General features: G+C 43.4%; 1 protein-coding gene across 1 annotated transcript in view; it reads right to left on the bottom strand.

Annotated features, from left to right (window-relative positions):
• Positions 1–303: 303 nt before the first annotated feature.
• LOC145416530 (rhodanese domain-containing protein CG4456-like) overlaps positions 304–19,258 on the bottom strand; it is a 19,473-nt gene continuing 518 nt past the window's right edge. The window contains exons 2-4 of the mRNA XM_080285495.1: positions 2,498–2,611; positions 1,905–2,070; positions 304–1,480 (exon numbers count right to left, since the gene is read on the bottom strand). Coding sequence (XP_080141621.1) covers positions 1,315–1,480; positions 1,905–2,070; positions 2,498–2,611 — 446 coding nt within the window. The 3' untranslated portion in view covers positions 304–1,314. The remainder of the gene's footprint in view (positions 1,481–1,904; positions 2,071–2,497; positions 2,612–19,258) is intronic.

The raw sequence follows: 19,258 nt of genomic DNA, 5'->3' as shown, positions 1-19,258 counted from the left end.
GTGTGTGTGTGTGTGTGTGTGTGTGTGTGTGTGTGTGTGTGTGTGTGTGTGTGTGTGTGTGTGTGTGTGTGTGTGTGTGTGTGTGTGTGTGTGTGTGTGTGTGTGTGTGTGTGTGTGTGTGTGTGTGTGTGTGTGTGTGTGTGTGTGTGTGGTTGTGGGGTTTTGTGTGGGGGTGTGTCTGTGTGTGTGTGTGTGTGTGTGTGTGTGTGTGTGTGTGTGTGTGTGTGTGTGTGTGTGTGTGTGTGTGTGTGTGGAGGGGACATAGTCATTACCACCTACAGACAGCATGTGTGTGTGTGTGTGTGTTGGGGGGGGGGGCATAGTCATTATCACCTACACTCAGATAGCAAGTGTGTGTGTGTGTGCGTGTGCGTGTGTGTGGGGGGGGGGAATAGTAATTATCATCTTCAGACAGCAATCATCCCAACACCCACAGTCGCACTCTAAGCTGATATTTCTGCAACATTTCCTCCTTAGCTATTTATCCTATATTTTTCTCATCTTTATCCCCTAACATTTTCTTGATTTAAACTATTTCAATATCAAAATAATCTAGATAAAATATGGAACAATGTTACGGGGCAATATTCAGACAAAATCGCTGAGGAAGAAGTGCTACGTAACTCCTATTTCACCTAGACTGGTAACAAATCATCATAACACTAAATTAAATGTAATGTGAATCCGTCCGCTCGGCAGGCGCGATAAAAAGTGCGTAGGTGAAGGGCAGTTCGCGTGACCATGTGGAAATAGACGAGGTGGTGAGAGTGGCATTTAGGGCCTTATTTTGAGTGGCATTGGAGGCTTCGAAGCGCCTGTATCTTAGTGATTTATTCTTCATATTACTACTTGACATTCTCTTGTATACTATTTGGGCCCCTACAAGCTTTTGGATCATTAGAGTAGTAGTAGTAGTAGTAGTAGTAGCAGTAGTAGCAGTAGTAGTAGTAGTAGTAGTAGTAGTAGCAGTAGTAGTAGTAGTGGTTGATGTTGTAGTGGCAACCCTAGGCTCATCTGAACGTGAACTGCAGGCTGAAGTCGACTTTCCCTTGCAGTTTACTATCTTCCTTTTGGGGGATAGGGATGGAGTTGAGGGACATTTGTATAACCAGGCAGTGGAGCCGACAAGTTACATCGGTGCCACTGCAGGAAGGCGTCACTCCCCAGCACCAATAACAGTATACTTTGCCTCAGTAATATGCAAGAGAATACTGAGATGGAATGAGCTGAATAAATCACCAGGGAAGAGGCATTACGAAATCCCAAGGCCACTCAGACCACTGCCCCTCATCTCCCGGCACCCCACGCGGTCCGTCACGTGTTCCTGGAGAGACCGTCGCTGGAGGAATCGGATTTGGTCTGCGAGGCCGGGTAGTCGTCCTCGTCCTCGCTGTCCTCGAAGTTGTACTCGTGGGGTTGGCCTGGCTTAATCACCTCGCCTCCCATCTCCTCCCACTCGCTGAACGACCCACGGTAAATTCTGTAAACATTATGAAGAGTGAAATCATATTCTGTGGATAAGATGGAGGGATGGGGTGGGGAGGTGCATGAGAGAAAGAGGTATAAGTTGGGGGGAGGGCAGCAATATGGCAGGAGACACGATATGGAGCCGATTTGTTTGTGGCCACCCCCCATAGGATTAGGGGATCTGGCTATAGATAGATAGATAGCAAGATAGTATATTTAATTAAAAACTCTTTGAATGATGGGAGATGGGAGATTAGATGATGACTACGATGATGATGATGATGATGATGACTACTATGTTGATGACGATAATGACGATACTACTAACAATGATGATGTTGGCAGAGACGGTCCTTACTTCTAACACTAATAATGACAGCTAAATAACAAGCACTCTACTACTAACAACTGCTAGTAACCAAATCCATCTAACTCACCGATGCCTCCTGAACCCCTTAGCCTGGAGGAGGTCACACGCTGTCTTGGATCGAACCCCCGTCTTGCAGCACACCACCAAGAGATCGTCAGTACTAGGCTTGTCGAATCCATAGCGCTCCTTGAATCTTTCCTCATCCATGTCACAAGCGTATTTGATTTCAGTCACTGTGGGAGGAGAAGGAATAAGTAAGGCTGTCTATTTACGTATCTATCTATCTGTCTGTCTCGCTACCTGTCTATCTATCTATACCAATAATAGATAGAGAGATATACAGAAGGATGGATAGATGGATAGGTCGGTAGGAAGATGGAAAGATAGAGATGGATGGGAGAAACTACCATACTTTTATGTATCAGGGACACAGGCTAGAAAGTTGATGAGTGTGTGTGTGTGTGTGTGTGTGTGTGTGTGTGTGTGTGTGTGTGTGTGTGTGTGTGTGTGTACTAGTAAATATGTATGTGCTTTTTTTTTGGTTTATTTTGCTTATCTTTTCATCTGCGTACATATGTTTCTTCAATTACACACACACACACACACACACACACACACACACACACACACACACACACACACACACACACACACACTCACCAGGTATGCAGTGTGAACCAGGTATTTGTCCGTCCTTCTGCATCTCATTGCGATTACGGACGTCTATCACGGTCACGTCCCGAAGGTTGGACGCTAACTCGTCGTACGTGATTTCTGTAGAGATAGATAGATAGATAAAAAATAAATAGGTAAGCTCTAATCAACTTAACCCCTTCAATTCATCTTTTCAACTGAGATGGAGGGATGGAGTGGAGAGGTATATGAGAGAAGGGGGTGTGGGCTGGGAGTAGGGCAGTGAAATGGCGGAGGACAATGCGACATGGAGGCTATTTGTTCGTGACCATCCCTTTCACGATTGAGGAGTCTGGCAATAGATAGATAGATAGATAGATATTATATTCTTAATCTCAGGGAAAACCACTTATATTAAAGAGATTAATGACGGCTGTATATAACTCCACTGATCTGGAAAATCTCTCAAACGTAAATAAAATCGCCTGGAAGAAGGGAGAAGGAAGTAAAAACAGATGTCCTCGGGTAGTAACTCTCATAACACACACACACACACACACACACACACACACACACACACACACACACACACACACGTCAAGCAGAACAGAAAACTCCCCTCGCTTCGGTAACGCGGGTGTAATAAATAAAACCAATAACGTCAGCACCTGGACATCATACAACACTTATCATCCGTAAAACCCCCACTATCTCTGACATCACGGCTTGGATTCCTGACCCTGCATTATCTCTAGGCACTCATGAGCACTGATAAGATGTGATAAGATGACGTAGTGATGGAGTTGTATTACGTATGTGCAGTCACGTTCACAAGTCCATGGTACAGTAAGGGGAGGGTAAGGTTTAATATTTCGCCTCTTTTCACTTCTGTTGGTTAATATTCGTAAGCTGAGAGAATCTTCAGCCCCTATTCTCGTCTGGTAAGGAGGCTCCCTAACACATCTTCCTTAGCGATTTATTTTTCGATTTTGCTGGTTAATATCCACTCGTACGTTATCTATGCAGTGTATGGCGAAATTGCAATAGCACCATACCTTGCATAAATCACACACAAAAGGATATTAACCACCCATATCCAAAAATAAATCGCTAAGGGAGCAAAAGAATATTAACGACCTATTTCCAAAAGCAGATCGCTAAGGGAGCAAAAAGGGACCACCCATAACCAAAAATAAATCGCTATGGAACAGGTGTTAGGGAGCTTTCAAAACCGACGAGAATACGGATCCAGGTGAGAGAGGAAATTGGCCCACCTGTCCCCATTCCCTCGTCTCTTATCACAGTGGGTCACCTGGCACGAAGCATGATCGAGGAAGCAGGTGAAACAGGTGATAATGATGATAATTAAGGAGATATTGAGCTGTATCCAAGGTGCTGTTGTATGCATCTTAACACTTTTTTCTAAGCGATTTATTGTGCTTATTAGACCTTTGTTATTCTACTTTATTATCTATATATTTTAATCCCCTCTTGACTTGCCTTAGTAATATAGAAAATGATAAAAAGCTGTACTATATAAGAATAAATTGCTTAGAAAGGTGTATTACCAAGTCTTCCATACTACTTAGGCCCCAATCCTCGTCGGTCAATGATTCTGTTTAGCACCTCTTCCGTAGCGATTTATTTTGCATACTAAATCTCATTACTCTCTTCTTTGCTATAAATATCACTTTTATTTGGACACAAATCACATAAATAACGCACAAAATATATTGATTTGCCAGATACAGGAATAAACTGGTAAGGGAGAGGCGTTAAGTACCTCCCAAACAGGTTATGAATATAGTCCTCAGGTAAAGGAAGTGAGAGAGAGGGGGTGGCTACAGACAAATTGAGTCCATGTCACTGTCTTCGTTATCAGGCGGCCCTCCCTCCACCCCACACCACCCTAACTCACATATCTCTCCACTTCATCCATCCAACTCATCCCCGGTCTCCCTCCCCTCCTTCCACCTAGCTCACATACACTCTTCTAGTTAATCTCTCACACTCCATTTCCTCCACATGACCAGACCAGTTCAGGGTACTTCTCCCAACACTTGCCAACACATCCATACCAACTCCACAAAGCTCCCGAATTTTCTTATTTGCCTGTCTGTCTCTTTTCACATAACTCCACACGTTTCTCTCAGCTGATTCATTTCCACAGCATATCCGTATCAACATCACCACGCTCCTGCATTTCCCTATTTGTCTCTCTCTCCACGTAATTCCACGCGCTCCTTTCAAGTACCTCATTTCCTCTGCTCCCATTCTTGACTTTTGTCCTTCCGGCAAAGTCCACGCTTCACTTCTATACCTCAGAGTTGGGATCACAATTCTATACTGTGTTCACTTTACCTTGACTTAAAATTGCCATCCCTCCATCTTGAATGCTGAGTTATAGCAATAAATTAATACTGGAACATGATACTAGTCACAAAGAAGTGCTTCAGAAAGGATGTAGGGTCACAGTATTGACCTTTTCTGCCCCTGAGCTACGTGAAATAGGTTGCAGAAGGATGAACATTTGAGCCAAGTTAAAGTGAAGGAATTACACCATTCTACGACTTCTTTACGTCCTTAGTCATTGGTTCACTTCCGTAATAGCTGTGACAGAAAGCGTCAGAAGAAATACACTGAGGTGGTTTGGCCATGTGGAGGGGATGGAGAATGAGAGACTAACGAGGAGAGTGTGTGAGGTGTACGGGGTGAGAGGGAGGGGGAGACCAAAGATGTGATGGAGGGATGGAGTGGAAAGGTATATGATAGAAGGGGGAGAGGGCAGCGTAATGGCAGGGGACAGAGCGACATGGAGGCGATATGTTTGTGGCCATCCCTTACGGGATTAAGGCGTCTGGCTTTAGATAGATAGATAGAAAGATATCACCGTCTTCAGTGTACTCTTGTCGACACTGTTTTTTGGAGAAAGTACACTGGATTAAAAATTATCAGTACACACGTCACTCGAAATGATCTGATGGTACTGACGAGAGGTACTGAGAAATTCCAGATGTTTTTTACTCAGCAGGGATGCAGTTGGTGTCTAAAGGATACATTTATAAATCGCTTGCTTGACATTGCCTAACCAGCACTGTTATCATTGGTATATTCAGACGATAAGATATAAAAGATAACCTCGGGACATCAGGAAATACATTAAAAATTTTGGGATATCATCAGTCAACCTTCTGTGTGATGCTCTTTTTATACAGCAGTTTCTGTTTGTCATGTAATTTTTCTCTGTCTCCCTAATGAGTGTCTGACTATACCCTCTTCATTTTAACTTGGTCTAAAATTACCATTTCTCCGTCTCGAAGTGTGATTAGTAGCAGCAGATTAGCACTTGAATATGATGCTAGTCACGAAATGGTGCTATGGATGTAGAGCAGTAATATTATCTCTTCCTGCCACCGAGCTACGTGGAATAAGCTACAATAGGAGGAAAACTGGGCCAGGTTTAGGTGAAAGGGTTATATCAGTTGTAAGCATAACCCACAGTCAGTCAGAGAGAAATACATAATTTTATCAAACGCAGTCTTAGCCTAAATATAAAAAAAATATAAAAAAGATATTTAGGTGTGTTCTGCTAACCTAACCATTTGTGAAAAAAGAAAGAAAGAAAGAAGGAAAAAAAAAAACAGCGATAACCAGTGATATTCCAACCATTCAACAGACAAACATTTAACTCAAATTCACTTAAAGTACTAATTGATAAGGTGTGCTCCACTAAGGTGTTCTGTTGTAAATAATAATAATAATAATAATAATAATAATGTAGTAGAAATGAACAACTAGAGTAACAGGATGAAATACAAAATCTGGCACACACACACACACACACACACACACACACACACACACACACACACACATCAATCTTTTCACCTTAAAAACTAGGAAGATGCATGTTTTTCAGGTGCCATAAAATTACGACCCTGAGAGAGAGAGAGAGAGAGAGAGAGAGAGAGAGAGGGAATCACCTGCGTCATTTAAGCAAAGTAAAGGGGAAAGAGACGTGACATTTAAAACCAAGGCTGAATAAAAATGAAAGAATTATTTAATGTACCAAATACTACCTACAGTACAATATATAAAGTGTATTGGTAGGTACAGGTGAGCCAGAAGTCTAGTGACATGGTTTTTCTTTTTAAGGTGTGGTTAGAAGAGGTGAGGACAAGCTACCCTCACTCTCTCTCTCTATCTATCTATCTATCTATCTATCTATCTACCATATCTAAAGAGCACTGCCCATATATATCCGACCTATCAGCCATGGAATTTGTGTGTGTGTGTGTGTGTGTGTGTGTGTGTGTGTGTGTGTGTGTGTGTGTGTGTGTGTGTGTGTGTGTGTGTGTGCGTGTGCGTGTATTTTAAGAACTTTTTTTCCTTCCTCTTCATCATCTGAAAAAGAAAAAAATGTACTTCAGCCTACAGCCTTGGTCAGTATGGCTTTGGGTAGGACGAGCCTCTACACTGTGGGACGAGTGGACGAGACAGTGAAAGGGAAGACGGTGGCAGAGGCTCAAGGACGAGTCTCGTGGTCTTAGGGGGCTCTCTTGCATCTCCCCACTCTCCTTTCTTTACTGTCTTTTTTTCTTTCATTCTTTTTATTGTCTCACGATCTGACTCGATTTAAAAGAGCACCCTGGTAGTGACATGCGAAGGCGTATAGTACTGAGGACTGCCGTGCCGCAGGGGTCAAGCAAGAATGAGGTACTTGGATTTAGACTGCAAATCCGTCGAAGGTCAGTGTCACAGGGGCTAGGTCAAATACTCAGATCTTAGGTATGGTGGGAATGGGTGTTGCTCTCTCTCTCTCTCTCTCTCTCTCTCTCTCTCTCATATATTAGCTTTCCTGCAACACCTTCAAGCTATATTTATTTTTAACATCCCAAATTATAGTCTACCTTGCACCTGTGAACATTCCTCTCTCTCTCTCTCTCTCTCTCTCTCTCACACACACACACACACACACACACACACACACACACACACACACACACATTTATTGGCATCATGCAGGGGAACAAGGACGGTGTTGTAATTTATAAATCATCTTAACCAGTTTCTTTGATAAATACGACTTTGCACTACCTAAGCATTATCACAAATTATTTTCTGTCTATCTTTTTATCTATCTGTCTATCTATAGTCATACGCCATAATCCCGTAGGGTGTAGCCACAAACAAATCGCCTCCATGTTCCTTTGTCCTCTGCAATTTGACTGCCCTTCCTCCAACACACACCTCCCTCCCTCATATATCTTTCCACTCCATCCCTCCATATCATTGTTTTCCTGTGTCCTATATTCAATACTATTATTATTATTATTATTATTATTATTATAATTATTTTTATTATTGTTATTATTATTAAACAAGAAATCTTAATCACAGTCCAAGATGATTCAGGTTAATCTCTTTCAACTATAAGGTTATTTAGGCAGACAATCAAAATTCTAAGTTCCAGTCTTGCCCTAGAAAATACCCAGCAAATTATGACCCTCTTCCAGAAGGCATATGAAGCACCGTAGCACTTTTTCCTGAGCGATTTATCTGCACAGTGCACCCTAATATTCTCTTGTAAATTTCAGCTTTCTCATATTGACAGTTTGTAGCAATATACAAGGGGATACCGAGGTGTAATGTACAGAATAAATCGTTATGGGAGAGGTGTTAAGGCATTTCTATATCCGTTTGCCGTACCTTAGGCTGGAGAAAGTTTGTGTATACCCCCCCCCCAAGATTCACGAGGACGACAACACACACACGTGACCACCTGTGTACTGTGTGCGTGCGTGCGTGTGAGTGTATGTGTATGTGTGTGTAGTAGTAATAGTAGTAGTTGTTGTTGTAGTGGTAGTGGTGGTGGTGGTGGTGTTCATCAGTATGAGATTAGCGTTCATGATAGCAAGACTAATTTTTAGATATGAATTAATGTCATTATCACACACACACACACACACACACACACACACACACACACACACACGTACTATACTCACTCATAACATGGAAAGTTGTATGTCCTGGTACACACACACACACACACACACACACACACACACACACACACACACACACACACACACACACACACACACACACACACACGTACTATACTCACTCATAACATGGAAAGCTGTATGTCGTGGTAAACACACACACACACACACACACACACACACACACACACACACGTGACCAGTGAGTACCCTTCATAAGTACCCACACCACTAGACATACTTGTCCTTAAAATAATAAGTCTTTGTGTTACACGTGGAAGAAGTATTATAAAAGAAAATAAATAAATAAATACTTTAGCAAGATTATATAAGAAAGAATAAAGTGTGAAGGTTAAAGAGTTTTTATTTTCGTCGAGAAGCGATGTTGTTTTTGGCATCGGGTGCATCTGACGACGTGTGGCACCTTAGTGATCACGGGAGATGCTCACGTGGCAACCTACACACACACACACGCACACACACACACACACACACACACACACACACACACACACACACACACACGGGATATCCCCACAGTAAATTATCATCATCATTATCATATGCCGGCAGCAGTGGTATTGTTATCATACATGGTGCAGACAGGATATCAAAGCAGGAAAGAGAAACAAGTACACACACACACACACACACACACACACACACACACACACAAACTTGACGTACCTTCATTCTAATCCCACTCTCATACATGGTAGAGAGAGAGAGAGAGAGAGAGAGAGAGAGAGAGAGAGAGAGAGAGAGAGAGAGAGAGAGAGAGAGAGAGGCAAACACTACATGACGTCAACACAGTAACTATCATCACCATACTAACTGACGATAATGCTTGTTCTAATTGAAAAGATACATTACGTGGTCCCAACTTGGCCTCTCTTCAAGTAAAAAAAGGCACTGAATCATTTGTCAGTACACTGGATATAGCGAAGGGAGGGGGAGAGAAAGTGGGGGGAGATTGGAAAAGTGGGGAAGATGAGGGTGACAGAAAAGCAGTAGGTTAATATGAAGGAAGAGGGGAGCAGGGTACTGAATTTTTTCCTTCATGTTAGGCAATATATTTAACTATCTGTCTGTCTATGTATCTATTTGTCTTGTCCGTCTGTCTGCCTGCCTGTTTGTCTGCTTGTGTGTCTGCTTGTCTATCTGTCTGTCTTTTACCTGACGCCGTATTCTGTGAGGAGTGGCTTCAACAATACGATCTCCAGTCATTGTCATTCCATTTCAGTAACAAACCTTCGTCCCACGACACAAAACCCTCCCACATATACCGTCTTACCTAACCTAACCCCACTCCATAATATAGTATTTTGTCACACTCCTTGTTGTTTTGGCTAGGGACTTAACCAGACAAAAACCCGGTAGACTTCAGAAGACTGGCCACTGTCTCCGGCACTCCCAAAGATCTCATGTAGTTGAGAGACTGTGTTGAGAGAGTGACGTGTCTGAGGTGTGTTGTGGTGAGGGGAGATGCATTACATTGAGCGTTTAGTGGATCCTTTGTATGTTTTATCCTGTATCATTAGAGCTGCTATGCCTGACAAACCTAAATGATGTTTTTATTAACCAGTTATGTCTTTTGTTGGTACTGAAACAGGGAAGGGTTTTGACACACCGTAGTCTGGCTAGGTGTGCTCGTGTCTCTCTAGGAAGGGCCGCTTTTGTGGGATGATTGTTGGAGAAGGACTTAAGAAGGATGTTGTGTGGATGGAGGTTTGAGGTGGTTGTGGTTGCTGTGTGTTTGAGAGGTGTAGTGTTCGAGGATGAGAGGGGTGTTGTTGAGGCATTCTATGTAGTGTTGGTTTTACTTTTCTTTTTTCTTTAGAGGGGGGACATAAAGCGGCAAGGCTGGGATGAATCTTGTTCCGTAGGGGTGAAAAATGTTCCTATTATGCTCATGTGGTCCGCATTTGGGAGAACTTTTGTTTCCTGATGTAAATTATCTGTTTGTGGTCTTTGCACAATACGTCATAATTCTTTCTACTTTTGTTTTGTGTCTTTTTAAAGCTTTCTCGATGTTTGTGGCTGCTAAGGTAGGGTCCAGCTTTAGTTTACGTAATCTACTGTTGTCTGGATGAACAGTTTTTATACGGTGTTCAGTGATTCTTGTTGTATGAAATTAGTATCTGTGAGTGTTTTCAAAAGCATCGAATTTACTGGATACCCTTGCATTATATTCCTTGTCTGCTGCACTCCTATAACCCAAAATATACCGGATCTGTCATACCACAGCCCCATCGGAATATATCAGGCTTGTTATACCACCACAACATCTGCACATCCAATCGAGGAAAAAGTATATCACTCCATATTCGCACACCAGAGTACCCACACCTTTTACACCCCACACCAGAGTATACCACACCTCATACACCCCACACCAGAGTATACCACACCTTTTACACCCCACAACAGAGTATACCACACCTTTTACACCCCACACCAGAGTATACCACACCTCTTACACCCCACATCAGAGTATACCACACCTCTTACACCCCACAATAGAGTATACCACACCTCTTACACCCCACACCAGAGTATACCACACCTCTTACACCCCACACCAGAGTATACCACACCTCTTACACCCCACACCCAGAGTATACCACACATTACACCCCACACCCAGAGTATACCACACGTTACACCCCACACCCAGAGTATACCAGACCTGATATACACCAGAGACAGGGTGAGGTGAGGGGTGTATCATGGAGACGTGCCACTCCTTCTAAACATAAGCTGGTTTGAGCCGCTTTGTCGCCTCACTCTAAGGACCACATTTTTTTTGTATACTTTTTTTTTTTTTATGTTTACGACGATGGGCATATGCTTAAGAGCCCGTTCCCTAAGGCCCAGCAGTCCTCCTACCTTCCATACACCACCACATGTCACCATTTCAGCGCTAACACCCACCGTCCATATCGGATACATGCTAGAGTCGTTTCATATTGGACCGGTGTATGGGCCTTAGCGAAGGTCTTTTTATATGTCGATGAGTCTCATGGCAAATCAGTAAACACTTTTAACGAAATTCAAATCCATAAACTGATCCTGCCCCCAGCTGGGATTACACTGGGATAACAGACCACCTCTCTACTGACGCAGCCATTGCCGAGTAGAGCCGTGGCATTGTCTTTCTCTGCCAGTGAAGTGCGTGAAGACAGCTATAAAAGGACGAAAAGCTGGGCCAAGTTCAAGAGAAGAAGAAAGTAATAATAGTGAGTCTAAAGGTTATACTGAACCTCTCCAATTCGAATGTCTTCCCAAGGCTGTACAATGTCTGCTCAAACTCATTCCACATTCACTTATTCCATTCTTTCGTTTCTTCCTTTATTACCCCCTTGTAAATCATACATTCTATTGGCGTTGTCGGAGGTATGCGCTCTTTTGTGCTTTCTAGCCAACTACAATTCTCGTTTCTACCAGTCGAATACTTTTAAGGTCTTACATAGTCAATTAATTCTACAATCATTACCTGCTCCGTTAGACAAATTCAGGGAGTGCATACCTTCGTCAGTGTCAATCAGATTTATCATTTATTCTTGCATCCGGATCCGAATCCACCTTGGAATCTAATCAACTCATCTTTGACCTACAGCACATCAGGTGACAACTGTGTATCTTGTACAAAAACAGACACGGGTGAATACACAACTTCCGTCCAACTTCGCTGGCGGAGGTCATAAGAAAAACTGTTGAGTAATGGATAAGAAACTTGTGATAACGTTAGGCAGGTGTTTCGGTGCCACTCCTCCCCACCCCCTATTTACCCTTCCCAGCGCTGCCAAATGTCAGTGACCTCAATATTACCGCTACGTGTTTACTCCTTCATTTACAACACAGAGAGAGCCAGGGTGTATTCTTTTAGCAGTCAGGCATACTAAAAAATAATGTAGTGCTATTAAACCTCCAGACTCACGCTTTAGGATGGAGTGGAGGTTTCGATGTGACAAACTGAGACGCTTTCGTACCTCCTGACCCCCTCGGCACTCCCCTACCTTAACCCTTACTGTGGTGATTTATTCGTTTCTCACTGATTCGTTTATTTATTGTTATCTCCAGGGTTTTATTAAGCTTAGGAATGATATGTAGACTACAGTAGTGAAGGGCTTTATTATGCTTGTACGGTAACTATCCCCTAACTGGATCAGACAATGTTCCTTCCCACGGCGAGGCGCAGGGACACGGGAGAAAGAAAATATCAAGACCGACATCACTACAAATGGAGAGAGAGAGAGAGAGAGAGAGAGAGAGAGAGAGAGAGAGAGAGAGAGAGAGAGAGAGCACCTGTACGAAGCGAAGATATGATTAACACACACACACACACACACACACACACACACACACACACATGCTCTGTTCAAAGAGGTTAATTGCGCCTCTTATCTTTATCTCCTTCTGTGCTGTATATCACAACAGAGAGGCCTAACTATGCTATAAATTCACACGCCAAATATTAAGCCTACCTACCAAGTCATACAGTACCCCTTATCCCTCCATTCATTGCTAAATCAATAGAGGTGTGGAGCATGGGAACTCTATAATTTCCCCAGTGATGTTTTATACTAGATTAGGCTACTTTCTGGGTCAGTTTAGTATCATCATCATCATCATCATCATCGTCCCGTGAATGTGAGGCAAGTGTCATAACGACCGAGCCACATGTCGCCACCGGGTCACGGGGTAAAGTCGTCGAGGGGTCAAGATGAAGGTCAAACAGATACAAGGACAGGAGAAACAGAAACTAGGTGAAGCAGACAGTCGTATGAAGTAAGGGGTTAAGAGAGCAGGACAGATAAAAGATACAGGCGATAAAGGAGGAGACAGTTAAGCAGTGTGCAGTAAACCGTGCCACCCCTTTCTCTACTTCCACCCCCACCCACTTCTCTCTTACACCCACCCCCTCTCCTATCCCATACCCCACATCACCTCTCCTACCCAGTGATCCACCCACCCTCTCCTACACCCACCCCCTCTCCTACCCCATGCCCAGCGCCCTCTCTCCCTCCCCTCAGTTCCACTCTCACACGCTCGTTCTCCGTCAACCCATTTAATTCTCCCTGCCCAACACCCCCTCTCCTTCCCTTGCCCAACACCCCCTCTCCCTCTGCTCCTCCTGCCCAACACCCCTTCTCCCTCCCCCGCCCAGCACCCCCTCTGCTTCCCCTGCCTAATACCCTTCTACCCCCCAGATCCACCCTCCATCGCTCATACTACGTCACCGTGCCAACAACAACAAACAGAAAACAAGGGTAACTTTATCTTTTCCCTGGCTTATCAAAAAATTATTATCCCGATATAGTTCATCCACCTTAACTTGCAGGGATTTTTACAGCATTTATACTATATTCTTTTTACAGTTTATTTCGCTCAGCTCAGTGGCAGAATTAGACACTACTACGGCTCTACATCCTTTCCATAGCACTTACTAATTACAAGCATCATCTTCTAGTGTTTCGTCTCTTGATGCACCTTAGAATTCAAGATGAAGCTATGGCAATTATAAATCATACTGATCTCTTCACAAACAGACTTATGAAGACTTTTATCTCGTAATAAAAAATTTGGTTTTGAATGGTGAGAAAAAAAGGGGGGAGGGTATGGGAAATTGATCTGCTCCCCTTTTTCTATCCTTCCAACAAATAACTCAGATTGGGAAACGGGAATACCTGACACTCACCTTGCTTTGCTCTCCCAGAAAATAACCAATACTTTTTTCTAGAGGAAGAACAAGGGAAGTGGGGATAAGATGCTACTTCACCTCTTTGTTCTTCCTGCGAATAACTTAAGATTCATTTTTTTGGAAGAAGAACAAGGGAAATGAAGATATCCTGTGCTCTCCTTTCCTTGACTTTCCTGGGATAATCAAGTTTATTAATTTTATTACAGCGTGCTTGTGCTCCTCACTTCAGCCTTGAAAATTTATTGATAATGTAGTGAAGGTTTTGTATGAGCACGTGCTGGCTTACACACACACACACACACACACACACACACACACACACACAAGACCTTCTCACCTGATGTTCATTAATCGTTTCACTATCTTGCGTCTCTCTCTCTCTCTCTCTCTCTCTCTCTCTCTCTCTCTCTCTCTCTCTCTCTCTCTCTCTTTCAGTTTTCTCGGTCCATTGGCTCATATCATCATCTCGTTATCATTTTTTTATCAATAATATCGCCCCAGGTCACTTATCTAGGGCAGAGTACTCTTTTGAGGATCTCTTCCTTTGTAATGACTGCACTGCGTAGTAATCTTTACCCCCCCCCCCAAAGACCGAGGACGTCTCTCTCTCTCTCTCTCTCTCTCTCTTTACTACCTTCGCCAAAAAATACCATCTTTACAATTCTTCATTGTTGTAAAAATGATGATAGTCACGAAGAAGTGCTATGAGAGGATGTACAGTAGAGCCATAGCATTGTGTTTATTTTCCTGCCAATGACTTAAGCGAAAGAAGCTCGAAAAGAATGAAAATCAGAGCCAAGTTGAGGTGAAAGGAGTATATAATATTCCTGCTGCATCCAGACGATTTGAGTCAGCTTAGGAAAATCTCTCGTACTGAAGGGATTAATGAAGGCTGTATCTAACCCCTCCTGTTCGGGAAGTCTCCCCTACGCTGAAGAAAATCGTCTGGTGGTAGCAATAATTGAATACCAAATACGTCATTGTAGTAGTAGTAGTAGTGGTGGTGGTGGTGGTGGTGGTGGTAGTAATATTAGTAGTAGTAATGGTGGTAGTAGTAGTAGTAGTAGTGTCCCAGGTTCTTCTGAAATGTGAACCCATTGGACTGCAGGCTGATGCTACCCTCCTTCTGGAGTACACCATCCTTCTTTTGGGGGATAGGGATGGATATATGGGACGTTTGTATAACCGGGCAGTGGAGCCATCTCGTTACATCGATGCCACCACGTGAAGGAGTCCCTCTCCAAACCCGCCATTGGAGTGAAAGTGAGAAAAGTCGGGGAAGAGTAGGCGAATTTTTGTCACTAATTGCACAGAGAGACAGACGTACCTTGACGAATATATAGCGGAAAAAACGAACCATTTGAAACAACGAACTAGTAGAGATCTGGTTTTCACTGTGTTTCGCTAGTTGTAAATTACCTTCAGTCGGAAATGGGAAGATGTTTATTTATTTCTACCTGCACCCTTGGCTGTGGGGGAGGAGAAGGAAGAGTGTTGTCTTGCATAAGTCGACCTGAAGACAGTCCTTTGTTTTGACATGTAAGGGGGTTGGGCATGCGCGCGCACACACACACACACACACACACACACACACACACACACACACACACACACACACACACACACACACACACACACCACAAGAATACTAACACAAAAGAACATACAAACGAGCTATAAACACACACACACACACACACACACACACACACACACACACACACACACACACACACACACATACACACACACACACAATCACAATCACACATCACAAGGACACTACAACGGGTCTACACATTTTTCATAGCACTTCTTCGTGACTAGCACCGTATTGTAGCGTTAATCTCGTATCCCTGACCGCCTTGGAGAGAGCTCCAACATACTTGACCTCTTCCTCACAACTAATCCTTCTACTTACTCTGTTAATCTTTTCTCTCCGTTGGGCTCCTCCGATCACAACCTTATTACCTTAACCTGTCCTATCGCTCCAGTACGGCCTGCGGACCCTCCAGGGAAACGTCGTCTCTGGCATTTTGGAGCTGCGGACTGGGAGGCCCTCAGGCAGTACTTCTTTGATTTTCCCTGGAATGATTATTGCTTCCATGGCCGTGAGCCATCTGAGTGTGCCTTGCGCATTACGGAGGTTATTCTCTCGGGCATGGAAGCATACATTCCTTTCTCATATCCTTTGACTAACGCAAGAAAGCCTTGGTTTAATCACGCTTGTTCTAATGCTGTCCGCAACAAGGAGAAGGCCTACAAAAGGTACCGGAGCCAACCCACCCCTGAATCACATAATCTTTACGTTTCTGCCCGGAATCGTGCTAAGTCTGTTCTTCGCTCTACTAAAAATAATTTCATCCATACTAAATGCTCTCAACTCTCCAACTCGAATTCTTCCCGCTCCTTCTGGCACCTTGCCAAAAATCTTTCTAACAACTTTACCTCATCATCCTTCCCTCCTCTTTTTCTACTCTGATGGTTCTGTAGCTATTTCTTCTACTGATAAAGCAGATCTCTTCGCACAGACTTTCTCCTCCAATTCCACCTTAGACGATTCCGGTGCTGTTCCTCCATCACTCTCCCCCTCTGACTTCCTCATGGCTGACATTAAAATGTCTTCAGTTGATGTATTTTCTGCCATTACTGGCCTCAGTACTAACAAGGCATATGGGCCTGATGGGGTCCCTCCTGTTGTTCTCAAAAACTGTGCTTCTGTGCTTACACCCTGCCTAGGCAAACTATTTCGCCTTTGTCTGTCAACTTGTACCTTTCCTTCTTGCTGGAAGTTTGCTCTCATTCAGCCAGTCCCAAAGAAGGGTGACCACTCCCAACCCTCCAACTATCGTCCAATTGCTTTAACGTCCTGTATTTCAAAAGTTTTCGAGTCAATTCTTAATAAAAAAATTTTAAGGCATCTTTCCTATCACAACCTTCTTTCCGATCGTCAGTATGGGTTCCGTCAGGGACGCTCCACTGGCGATCTTCTCACCTACCTTTCAGACTCCTGGTCATCCTCCTTTCGGGACTTTGGCGAAAGCTTTGCCATTGCACTTGACATCTCAAAGGCTTTCGATCGAGTCTGGCACAAATCTTTAATTTCCAAACTGCCCTCCTACGGTTTCTATCCTTCTATCTGTACCTTCATCGCTAGCTTCCTTTCTGGTCGTTCTATAGCTGCTGTCGTAGACGGCCATCGTTCTTCTCCTAGATCTATCAACAGTGGTGTTCCTCAGGGCTCTGTCCTATCACCAACTCTCTTCCTTTTATTCATCAATGATCTTCTAAGCTGTACAGCTAACCCTATCCACTCATACGCTGATGACTCCACCCTTCACCTTTCCGTTCGGTTCCCGCAACGCCCATCTCAACAGTTACTTCAAGAAACAAGGGATGAGGCTATGGCACACCTAATGTCTGACTTGGCTCATATCTCTGACTGGGGTAAAAATAATATGGTTGTCTTTAATGCTTCTAAGACTCAGTTCTTACACCTATCAACCCGACAAAATCTTCCACAGGTATACCCACTAATGTTTAATAATATTCAGATTAATCCTGCATCATCCTTGAACATGCTTGGGGTTTCATTTACTCGGGACTTATCTTGGAAAGATCATATTACATCTCTTATAAAATCTGCTTCCAAGAGATTGGGTGTGCTAAGCCGACTCCGCTCTTTCTTTACCCCTGCACAATTGTTGACTCTATACAGGGGTTTTATCCGCCCCTGTGTGGAGTACAACTCTCATGTGTGGGGAGGCTCCCCACATACAGCTCTTCTCAATAGGGTGGAGTCAAAGGCTTTTCGTCTCATTAACTCTCCTCCTCTTACTGACTCCCTTCAACCTCTGTCTCTTCGCCGCACTGTTGCATCTTTATCTCTTTTCTATCGCTACTTTAATGGTCACTGCTCCTCTGAACTGTCTGCTTGCATTCCTCCACCTCTACGACGGGCGCGTAGCACCCGTCTGGCAGCAAACTCTCATCCCTTTTCTGTCCAACTCTCTAATGCAAGAGTTAACCGTTACTCCCAGTCTTTCATTCATGCAACAGGTCAGCTCTGGAACTGTCTCCCTCTGTCTGTATTTCCTCCTGCCTATGATCTCCAGTCTTTCAAACGCAGTGTATCCAGGCATCTCAAAATGATCGGATCTTGAATTTGGCTCTCTATTGTATTTTGTTTTTCTATTGGAGGGAACTGTTACTGCGGGCTCATGGCCTTTGGTTCCTTCTTCCTCGCATATAAAAAAAAAAAAAAAAAAAAAAAAAAAAAAAAACTACAGACTAAGGATTTAAGACGGTGCGATGACAGTTTTAGAGAAAGCATAGTTTGTAATGACGAAGCTAATATGTGTGCAAATACTGACCATGCCTATCTCTTTTTAACATCTGTGAGAGAGAGAGAGAGAGAGAGAGAGAGAGAGAGAGTACTGGCACTGAAAGGGTTATGTGAATGATCTAATGGGCTTCAGAAGAGTAATATTGGGCACGTATCATATCTTGGCAAGGCAAGATTCTCTCTCTCTCTCTCTCTCTCTCTCTCTCTCTCTCTCTCTCTCTCTCTCTCTCTCTCTCTCTCTCTCTCTCTCATAAGAATTAATCAAATGACAGTGTACTCGCCTCGTGAACCGTGTACTCCAAATCTAGGGTCCAAACCCAGGTCCTGGCGGACATTTAATAAGTAGTAAGTCCTTTCAAATGCATACACACACACACACACACACACACAACTTCCTGTAGCGCAAATAAAGGCAAGATAAAGCTAATATCTCCTTGTCATACTATTTCGTGTTCAATTTTTTTTTTTTCAGCACTAGAATTACACACATCCAAGTGGTCAGTGGACGGGGTTACTATCGCACCTGTGTCTGGTTGATCTGGTCTGTCTCCAAGGTGATAGATTAAGATAACACATCAGACATTTCAACCTTTTTGGAGGACGGGAGATAACTGATTGGAAGCTGACAGATTACGATAACACATCAGACATTTCAACCTTTTTGGAGGACGGGAGATAACTGATTGGAAGCTGATATTAAATAAGAAATCCACGCTGTCAATTGCACGTAT

The sequence above is a fragment of the Coenobita brevimanus genome, chromosome 106 (assembly GCF_032717465.1).
Source record: "Coenobita brevimanus isolate Jiangsu-jjx chromosome 106, ASM3271746v2, whole genome shotgun sequence".
NCBI lineage: Eukaryota > Metazoa > Arthropoda > Malacostraca > Decapoda > Coenobitidae > Coenobita > Coenobita brevimanus.
This window is presented reverse-complemented; position numbering and strand designations above follow the sequence as displayed.